Raw genomic sequence first — 10,572 nt, 5'->3', positions numbered from 1 at the left:
CGGATTAACGCCATTGGTGATCTTCTCCAGCAAACCTGTTTGGGCCCGTTACTCCCAAAAAAAGGTTTTCTGCAGCGGCACGGACGAAAGTGGACACCTCCGTTTCTCCTCTCTCGTCTCTTTTATTTAGAGAACATCTCCTGGTGCCGCGCACGGGAGGGAGGCCGACGAAGCGGAGCGCGGGGAGACCCGGTGGAGAGAGAACCCTCTTTGCCGACGACAACCGGTGGCGTCGTCCACCTTCGGTTTTGATCGTGCACTTCCGTCGTCCTTTTCTCTTCTCCCGTCGTCCCGTTCGCCGATTGCGCGGGATCCGACTGCCGTTCTCCGTGCAGACGAAAGTTATTGACCGTAAACGGCCTTTAAAGAACCAAGCGAAAAGAAAGAGTGAACGGGGTTTAATCGCTGGTTTCTTTTTCTCCCTCACATCGGCGATTTTTTTTTTTTTTTTGGTTCTGACCAATAATTTTTATGACATCGTAATATAATAGCCGTCCCCTTCTTCGATCTATTGCCCCTCCTCTCTCCTCTCCTCTCCGTTTCTCTCAATAAAGATAGAAATCTCAAACCCCTAGCTAGGGTTTACAGTTCTCTATCTTCTCTCGATCAGTTTGCCATCAAACCCTCTCAGCCATCGATCTTTGTGATTCTTGGTGATCGATTCTCGGGGCCATGCCGGATGTCCAGGCCCTCGTCAATGATTTCGTTCTCAAGCTCAAGAGACGGTAATCTCCTCTTCTCCCGCTCCTAATTCTACTTCGTGGCTTTCCTGTTTCAGTTATTGTTATTTGATCTGGTGTTGTTTGGGATGCAGCAAGATCGAGGGGTCGCACGCGAGCGCGCAGCATACGGCGGAGCTGCTCCGGTCGGTGATCTCGCATCAGAGGATGCCGTACACGAACCAGGCGGGGGCGCTAATCGATGCCGTTAAGGCCGTCGGCGAGCAGCTTATCGCCGCAAACCCTGTCGGTAAATCTCTCGAACTGGGACTGACTTCCTTATTTAGATATTTTTCCGTCTTATCAAAATCCTTTCTTTTTTTTATATCGATGTAGAATTGGGGGACAGTGTACCTCTCAGTATAAATTAAGGAACTTGCGTGCTTTTCTTTTAATCCAACACAGATCGTCTAAAGCAGTTGATTTCTTACGATATTTGCATTATTTCTGGTGATCTTCACTAAAAAAAAAAAAAAACCTGGTAACCACAAGGTTTAGTCGCTAACTTGTGAGGCATAAGAGTTAAGTTGTAAAAGATCCAGTTCTAAAGGGATTAACTTCCATTTAATATGCTAAGCATTTAGTACCATACATTATTGCAATATTCTATCGGCAAAATTATTCTTTAACTAAGTTATTGCAACTGATATGTAACTGATGATATGAAAAGTGATAAGCACGATGCATGTGTATCCTAAAAAAAGGAACATGCAAGAAATTAGAAAGGGAAAATTAGCTTTTTCTTGAGATGAAGATGCACACTTTGTGGTGCTGGCATCTAGGAATTTGATGGGTTGAGGGATGCTTATAGTGTTTAGCTTTTAGACTTTGGGCATATGAGTGTAGTCAGCTCTCATATGTCTTAGTTGAAGTAGGTTGAACCTCAAAATGTGAAGCCTGTACGGAATAGATCGATATGAAAATAACAAGGAAATCCTTATCTCATCTGCAAATAGTCAGTGGTACCACTTGAGATTATATCTATTAAACCACAGACTGAATGGAGTTGACCATTTTTTTTATCGTCTTTTAAGAGTTTGGGCTTGATTATATGATTTTGAGGATTTTGAACATTTCTAGATTCGTTATTAACCACCTAAGTAGTCAAGGTCCTATATAGCAAAGTCTGTATTTTAAACATAGCATAGCTTTAGATTGATTCTGAGTCCTCCTTTTTTTTTTTTTTGGCTGAAGGCTTGAGGATCCTTTTTAGGAAGAAATTTTGCAGCATGTATCTTTTACATCTTTCTTTAAGTTAAAAAACATAGATTATTATAAGATGACACTTTTGTTTTTATTTTTATTTTTTTTGGAAGTTATAATTGTGGTGGATTCTACATGCCTTCTCATGTTTTCCTATCATTTCTTCCTTAGTGCTAATTCCTAGTTATTGAACTTCAAGCTATTCACACAAAATTGCTTGAGTCACATTGAGAATTCTTTTTCTTTTTAAAAAAAATTGAAAGTTATATGTTTGAAGTGGGAAAGTAACTCCTGTTATATTGAAGGGAGAAAAGATGACAAACACAAAGATCAATTGGAGTCTTGCAACGTAGAGTACTGCCTTTGTCTCCATTTAGTTAATCTTTTCTAGTGATGAGCCTTCTCCTTAAAACAACATTTTTGGTAGAACAACCTATGCTATCATTCATGCACTGAAGAACCCTCTTGTGAAGGGAAAGAATTTCACAATGTGAGTGATCCACTTGAAATACATAATTTGCAGTTCATATCTGACAATAAAAAAAAATCTGATAATCAAAAACATACGAGGCATGATCTAAAATCACTATGTGGATGTATTGTGTGATTACAGTGCCATGCTTTGGGTCTCAGCAAAGCCCACTATGCAATGTAACATGCTTCCTCATACTCCTGAAAAATATGTTGTTGGACCAATCTGCTGGCTCCCACTCATTCTCTTATATGAAATAATTTGTGTAACCTTCTGTCATTGTGTCTTTACTTAAATGACATACAATCATTATCTAAAGCTGTCTGAGGAATACATTTGAATGGATTTCATAGAACTTGCTGTGGGGAACATTGTGAGGCGTGTTTTGCATATCATCAGAGAGGAAGATCTTTCTTCAACTGCAACTGCAATTGAGGGACTGGGCCTGTCTGCTGGTAGTGATGATGATGATGAGGGTCAACATGAAGATCGCCCAGCATTGTCTGCTGCAGCCCTTGCTGCTGCTGCCAGAAGCACCCTTCGTGCCCCTTCTTTGCAAACCCTTCTTGAAGACATACCCGATTCTGCTGCTGCTCCTCAGCCTCCTTCTTCAGGGGGTGATTCTGAAGGAAAAAGCAAATGTATCTCTCTAATATATTTTTCAGACTTTAATTCATTACTTTTGAGTTGATTTTCCTTCTATGTACTTGTTTTCTTAAATGTTAACTAGTCACCTCTGTGCATGAGGTTTTGGTTGTTAAGAAATTAGCTGTATAAAATTTGGTAATGATAGGTTATAAAAATATGAACTTATTTGAGATTTTGATTTCTGTATAATCTATTTCTCCCACAGCAGCAGATAAGAACATAAGGAGCCGGAAGCTAAAGCATGATGTCATTGAGGCTATCAATGAACTGATTCAAGACATTGACACCTGCCATGAACAAATTTCCGAACAAGCAGTGGAGCATATTCACCAAAAGTATCATCTCTCTCTTTCTTTCTGTCTCTGACCCACCTCCCTCTTCTGGTGGTAAATCATGAATTTATAAATATACTTTTTTCAGTATTAGGGAACCAGGTTTTGTTATTGCACATGGACATTTGGATTTTATATTGTTTATTGTTTTGGTATATGTTGTCACATGCCTAAGTTTTGGTATTTTATATTAAAATATAGTGAGTTTTATTCTTCATTGTATGTACATATGTACGTATATTTGTATGTCTGTGTGTGTGTGTGTGTGTGTGTGGCATAACAGAATGGGGACATTGCCCTGCATGCATATCTCCATTATTATGATATGCAAAAATGTGTATTTTATATAAATCAGTAAGAATTCTGAAGATTAACAGAATTATTGTGCAAATGTTCTACTATTCACCGCAAAGACTCAGCAGTCTCATGAATACTAAACCTTCACTTCTTACTCCTTTCAATGGCAGTGAATGCATGCAAGAATGCTGAGGTCCATGTTATAGCTTCACCACAGTTTTAAGTTTCACAGTTACAAGCAGTCCCTGAACAATTAAATTAAATTAATTTGGTAAAAAAAAGTCCATGCATCATTTTGTTGTAATTTTAGTGATGTACTGACCAAACAGCTATATGCTTTGAATTTGATTTGTGTGTGGTTGGAAGCATTCAAACACTAATTTATTAGGGACTGCATTTTGTTAAATGCATGAAGTTCAAGTCATGTAGTGTGATAAACTGATAATAAAATCATTAACTACAACATTTCACCGTCTATTAGATTTTGTTGTTGTGACATTTGTTTTGAAATAAATAATTTAGTTTATTAGACATCATGGACATTCTTCAACACACTTGAAATATGATAACTACATGAAGTGAGTTGTTGGAAATATTTAATGAATAAAGGTGACAGTTTTTTTAAATCTATGGAACTTGAGGTTTGGCAGTAAAATCTAAAATGATGATTATTTTTAAGTATGTTGTTGTGTATTGTTCTTGTTACATTCACATTGTGTTATCTCAAGTTGGCATTGGTGCACCAAACTGGTTGATGCTACCCTGCCTTTGTCTTACAATTTTATTCTTATATGCTTATTGTTTAATGATTGATTTTTTTTTTTTTGACAGTTGTTATATGTACAGATGCCCCATATTGCCCCTGAATATTGGTGTTATTGTTTGACCATGTTTTTTTTTCCTCCTGTCAGTGAGGTCATTTTAACTTTGGGCCGTTCAAGAACAGTTAAGGAATTCCTTTGTGCAGCAAAAGAGAAAAATCGATCTTTTCGGGTATTTGTTGCTGAGGGTGCTCCAAGGTTTGTACACCACAACTTGATCATTCTATTTTGATACACAAGGGAACATCCTTCCTATATGATTTAAGATAACAAGCCAATTGCATTGAGCTGTTTAGTTTGTGAATCATTATGATTTTTTCCTTATGGATTTTTCTGAAATATTCTGTTATTGCTCCATCGGCATCATGGTTGTTAATCAGGTATCAGGGGCATGTTCTTGCAAAAGAGCTGGTCAGCAAAGGCATACAAACCACTGTTATAACTGATTCTGCGGTTTTTGCCATGATTTCCCGAGTGAACATGGTAGATCGGGCAACCCTTTTCTTGTTAGTATAGAAACTCATTTATTTTCTTACATAGTTCTGACTACTTCGTTATATAGGTGATAGTCGGAGCTCATGCAATCATGGCAAATGGCGGAGTTATTGCACCAGTAGGCATAAATATGGTTGCACTTGCTGCCCAAAGGCATGCTGTCCCATTTGTTGTGGTTGCTGGTAGTCACAAGGTTAGTTATCTTCACTTGGTACTTTATCTGATGTAATGATTGTTCTTGAACGGTGACTGCACCTACTTTGGACAGCATTTGCAATATGTTGTGCTATATCAAAATATTTCAGCATTGTACATTTCTGGTCAAAATTTTTTTATGGAGTTCATGAATGGTACTTCATAGTGAGTCATCAAAGGTGGAATATAATGTTGTACATATCCTCTATAACAGCTTTCTTTGTCCTTTTTCATATCAGACTATACTACTTTTTGAATTGATGCCATTTCTACTGCTGCTGCTTTTATTGTTATTTACATGAACTTTCTGTCACACTGAAAAAATAATCCAGTATCTGGTGTTATATTATATTACTATCTGGTTGGCAAATGGTGAGTGGTAACTAAGTGAAGTACTCCGGACATTGATTTTACAAGAAAAAAAGTGAAAGAAAAGTATGGAAACAGTTTGATAAACAATACTCTGAAGTATTTCATATAGTATATGCACTTTGAGAAGTCTTTTCATACATCCTCAGGCAGACACTCTTATTAAAAGAGAACAACCACACTTGAGATTCTTGAAATCTCAATTCCATAGGAAGTGGATTACTCCACACAACATGAACCCGGCAGAGCATATCATACTACTGTTTCTTGAAGTTCTGAGTCGACTGCAAAAGGCATCTTATTTTAAGAGAAAATTTCCTGATGAAAGTAAATCAGAGCTACAATTTTGTGACTAATTCACTCACTTCAATTACATGTGTTATATAATTACCAAAAAAATACATGTGTTATGTGACTAGATTATCATTTCTTTTTTTTCTTCTTGCTGGAACTGTTTTAATTTTTGCCTTTTTCGAAAGTTTTTATCATGATGATCTATGCTTTTCCATCACATTAAGTACATTGTGCCAGAGTTACATCCTTATGTTATTTGTTTATCCATTATCTTCATGGCAGTTGTGTCCCTTATACCCACATAATCCAGAGGTTCTGCTGAATGATCTCAAATGCCCATCTGATTTGCTGGATTTTGGGGAGTTTTCAGATTGTATGGATTTTGGTAGTCATGGTGGGTCACCTCTTCTTCATGTTGTAAATCCAGCATTTGACTATGTGCCTCCAAAGCTTGTCAGCCTTTTCATCACTGATACGTAAGCTCTTTTCCCTTTCTTTTCTTTTTTTCCCCCCCTTAATTTTGCATGCTGGTGGAGAAAAATAGCAAATATGACCCCCTTTCTTCTCAACTTTGTTTTTTTGTTTTTTTTGTAAGCTAGAGCTGTAGAGCATGTTAACCTGTTCTTTAAATTGCCAGAGCATCTTTTATCCTTTATGCGCAACTCTATCAAATGTTAACACCAAAGTAGCATATAATTTAGGTGTCATTAAATTCCCATAACTAATAATAATATACTGGTTTCATATAATGAGGCAAGAATGCTATTATAATGAGTATATTCCTTTTTTGTTTTTTTGAGAGTAAATGAGCCCCAGCCCAAATTCATTAAGAGAATGAAGGGTACATCCTCTCAAAGGATAAGAGGTTATGATTACATGACAGATAAACCAACATATAACCACTGTTATCATGTGTATAGTTACCTGACAGACAAGAAATATCCATTTGGTCATGATTCATGTCAAGCTTAAGCCTTTGTACAATATATGGACCCAACTCTAATCCATATTTTTAGGTCATTGATCTCTGCTCTACAGATGTATATTCTATCCTATCATGGCATCTTCCAAACAATCATTGCACAAAGCTTTATGATCCTGGTTGGATTTCCATCACTTAATCGCGGAGGAAAATTAGTCTACTTTTGATTGCACTGTACTTCTGAATCTTTTTTTTTTTTGGGTAATGTTTATTTCTGGTTTTAGAGTCCTATTTTAGCATGATTGTTGTGCAAAGGTCCTCCTTTAGGGGTATATATGGTTTGGAGTCTGTAAAGTTATTAAGAAGTAATTTGGACTTCAGCGGTTTGATTTAATTTTGTGTATTAGGAAAGATTTTGAATGCCCATTTTGAGATTCATTATTGGGTTATTAAGAATCCTAGGTCACTTATAAACACGTTGTGAAAAGGCTGTTCTCTTATCTCAGACTTCTATTAATATTATCTTCTGCTGAAGTATAATTTTTGTGATCTGTGCTTTTGTCATAGCACCACTATGGACCACTGCCGATGGACAAATTACCTTCAAGAAACTAGTTCTTAGGACCATACCTCTTCTAAATGCCTAAGTCAGAAATTCTTGGTCGTTATAATTATTACAATTGCTAACACCACCTTTTTTGCCTTGTTTTCTGTAACCGGACAAGAAGGTGTCTTGGTATGGTTTGAAATTCCTATCAGATATTGTCTTTTTTCTGAGATCTCAGATATTTCCATCATTGAAGAAGGTTTTGTGTTACACTATATGGATCCTTGAGTTTCTCCCCTTTTTCTTTTTCACTGAGTAGAATCATTTTTATTATAAAGTCCTGTAACGACCTCCCTTTTTTGGTTGTTTGTATCTCACCTTATCTTGCACTCATTGTCGTCTATTCCATCCTGTTTATTTCTATCAAAGGAGTTGATCATCGTCATACTGTTGACAGGCAGTCTGAGTTGATCTTTTAAATGTTTTCAACTAAAATCAAGGGAAAAAGGATAGGTGTTCTTTGGTTAAAATTGTAACTGCTGGTGACTGCATTTCCTTTTTATTTCATTTTTAAACATAAAGCATCCTAAATTTTATGAAGGTATTGTGGTTCATCAGGCTGACATTCCTGACTTTTTGTCCCTTATTTTTACAGGGGAGGGCATAATCCATCTTATATGTATCGGCTCATTGCAGATTATTACTCTGCTGATGATCTTGTGGTGAAGCGAAGATCAACATCATGAATGCAAATGAAGAAATACTTTGATATCAGCATGCTCTGGGTAAATTTCTTTCATTTGTTGAATTCATATTAACACGCTTTTTCTCATAATCATGCCTTACTCTTTTTTTTTACATGTTTTATTTCTGAGTTATTTTCTCCAAAAATTTTGCAATAATTAGTTACTTGTTATCAGTTCTGTTAATGACAGGAACACTTGGAATTAGGCTCGGTCTCAAGAAGCTCAGGACAGCAGAGGAAAATTTTGCTAATTCCATCCGATGTTGGTGCAACAAGTCAATGGAAGCACCATCAAGTAAAACATTGGCATTCATTCTTCGAATCTAGAAGGTTTTCGATGGAGTTGATGCAGCTTACTTCTTTAGATGATTGACAGACTTGGGTTTTTGATCTCGTACTAGTTCAGTTAAAGTGATTGTCTAAATTGTGCTGCTGTGGGTGTTCCTTTTCTATAATGTTTTATATATGAACGACCATTAGGTGGAAACTTTATGTTGTGAACCTATGCATGATGCATACCAGCAGCCAAGGATTTGTTAGTTTAATTGATTTGCTTGTATGTGGGAGCTCTATATGAAAATTTTGAAAATCTAAGTTATATGGTCTTCCAATTGATTCTTTAAGCCTTTGTGTATTAAATTGTCTGCAACAATTGCCTAGAGAATTTTCGGGAGATATGAGCCGGGAAAAATAATATCTTGTAAGTAGATTTGTATATTTGTGCTCTCTAGAGCTGGAAAAGAGAAGGAAATATTGATGAAAAAATGGATGTTGATTCTACTGATATAGAAAAGTGATTGTTAAATTGCATGATGTCAAACCTTCATTTAATTTTTTGGTAGAAAATAGGGACGGCAATCCCACTGTGTGCTCTCTTGGTGTTCACGTCAGTTTCAACATTACTGTCCTAGTAGAACCAGTCAATTAGTTAATTCGTCAAGAAATTCCTTTGTGCTGGATATCATTATTATGACTTGGGAACTAAATCAACGTTCATAGGTGCTCTCATCTCAAAATGAATTTTATGTTGGCTCATGGATTGGAGGGCTTATAGAGGAACTATTAACCATTAAACCTCAACGTTTCTAAGCTGAGGAATTCAGGATGAGTGGACCTTGTCCCTGCCTCGCTTGGAAAGACGTTTAGGGTTCTGCAAGAACCATTTTTCTTGGATTTCATTTTACTCACTCTTGAGATCAAACTTTGTATGATGCCGATAGGAATTGGTTGTGCATAAAAAATTAATTGGACTACACTAATTGGAACCAGGAGAGGGGTGAGGGGGGCTGCTATGACATGGGAAATAACTTGTTTCGACAAACATTCCTATCTAGGTTATGTAAAATTATTTGGCTACACTATGTTGCACATTGCAACAAGGCTTCATGTCTTTTGTGAAGCTCCATGTCAAAAAGATAGAAGTTAATAACCAACAGGCTTGAGTCACGTTGGCCGCAACAAGTATGAAGAACAAGGAGTTCAACCTCCATTTATCTTCCTTATTTATCTTTGTTCTTTGATAAATAAATTACAATACAAGATCACTAATTTATGCCACTCAACAAAAACCATACACATCAATTTATATAAGCATGTGGACCAGATCCTAGATTCGATTCTCAAGATGAATAAATATCACACTATCCAATCAAAATTCCTTAGAATGAACATTATGCACAATCGGTATCAATGATTTTATAATTTTGAGATGTAACTTAACCTTTGTGTAAGTTTATTTAAACCCTCACAGATAGATATCGACTGAATAAGCGACACAGATTCGCGAGGCCTCGATGCTGCTTGAGCAAGGAGTTCAACCTCCATTTGTCTTCCTTATTTATCTATATTCTTTGATAAATAAAATACAATACAAGATCATTAATTTATGCCACTCAACAAAAATCAGACACATCAATTTATATTAGCATGTGGATTAGATCCTAGGATTCGATTCTCAAGATCGAATCCTCAGATTCGATTCTCAAGATCGAATCCTAGGATTCGATTCTGAAGATAGCATCCTAGGATTGATTCTGAAGATGAAAAAATATCACACTATCCAATCAAAATTATTTATAATGAACATTATGCACAATCAGTATCAATGATTTTATAATTTTGAGATGTAATTAACCTTCATGCCAATTTATTTAAGTTCTCACAGACAGTTATCGATTGAATCAGCGATACAGATACGCGAGGCCTCGACGCTGCTTGCGTTGGACGCAAGGAAGCAGTTTAACATGGTGACGTAGCTTGATTCAACATTGATTCGAACAAAAAAAAATACTATAATAACTTGGTGCAAAATTCCAAGATAAACTATTCAAACCAAAATCTGCATCGCTGATCATGATCTCATCATCTTTAACCTGAACTCATCTTAAAATACATCATTTATAACTAAAATAGTTACCACAATAAGCCCTGTCGATAACAATTCTCGGTGTTAATCATTGTCCAGACAAGTTAATACACATATCTCAAAATTTTCATCTAAATTAGGCACTTCA

At 36.3% G+C, this 10,572-nt stretch overlaps 1 protein-coding gene across 3 annotated transcripts; it reads left to right on the top strand.

The window, feature by feature from the left end:
- On the top strand, positions 1 to 8,682 carry LOC105058611 (uncharacterized). 3 transcript variants are annotated; one of them, XM_010941588.4, is made up of 10 exons: positions 1 to 725; positions 815 to 969; positions 2,748 to 3,035; positions 3,248 to 3,377; positions 4,583 to 4,690; positions 4,873 to 4,975; positions 5,055 to 5,180; positions 6,128 to 6,321; positions 7,970 to 8,099; positions 8,235 to 8,682. In XM_010941588.4, the coding sequence occupies exons 1-9, from the start codon at positions 673 to 675 to the stop codon at positions 8,058 to 8,060; spliced, it is 1,248 nt and encodes a 415-aa protein (XP_010939890.1). In that variant the 5' UTR covers positions 1 to 672; the 3' UTR covers positions 8,061 to 8,099; positions 8,235 to 8,682. The 3 variants fall into 3 exon arrangements, with proteins under 3 accessions (XP_010939890.1, XP_010939891.1, XP_010939892.1); XM_010941589.4 differs by having other exon boundaries at positions 496 to 725; positions 8,250 to 8,453; XM_010941590.4 differs by having other exon boundaries at positions 496 to 725; positions 3,251 to 3,377; positions 8,235 to 8,432.
- The last annotated feature ends 1,890 nt before the right edge of the window (positions 8,683 to 10,572 follow it).

The sequence above is a fragment of the Elaeis guineensis genome, chromosome 15, assembly GCF_000442705.2.
Source record: "Elaeis guineensis isolate ETL-2024a chromosome 15, EG11, whole genome shotgun sequence".
NCBI classification, from domain to species: Eukaryota; Viridiplantae; Streptophyta; class Magnoliopsida; order Arecales; family Arecaceae; genus Elaeis; species Elaeis guineensis.
The sequence above is the reverse complement of the archived record's forward strand: the minus strand, read 5'-3'. Positions and strand labels throughout refer to the sequence as shown.

What these genes read in the sequence shown, in the direction of transcription:
- LOC105058611 (XM_010941588.4), top strand. Translation starts at nt 673, where the DNA reads ATGCCGGATGTCCAGGCCCTCGTCAATGATTTCGTTCTCAAGCTCAAG. An exon ending in TATCGCCGCAAACCCTGTCG is followed by an intron (nt 970 to 2,747) that starts GTAAATCTCTCG and finishes TGGATTTCATAG; the next exon opens with AACTTGCTGTGGGGAACATT. An exon ending in GTTGCTGAGGGTGCTCCAAG is followed by an intron (nt 4,691 to 4,872) that starts GTTTGTACACCA and finishes GTTGTTAATCAG; the next exon opens with GTATCAGGGGCATGTTCTTG.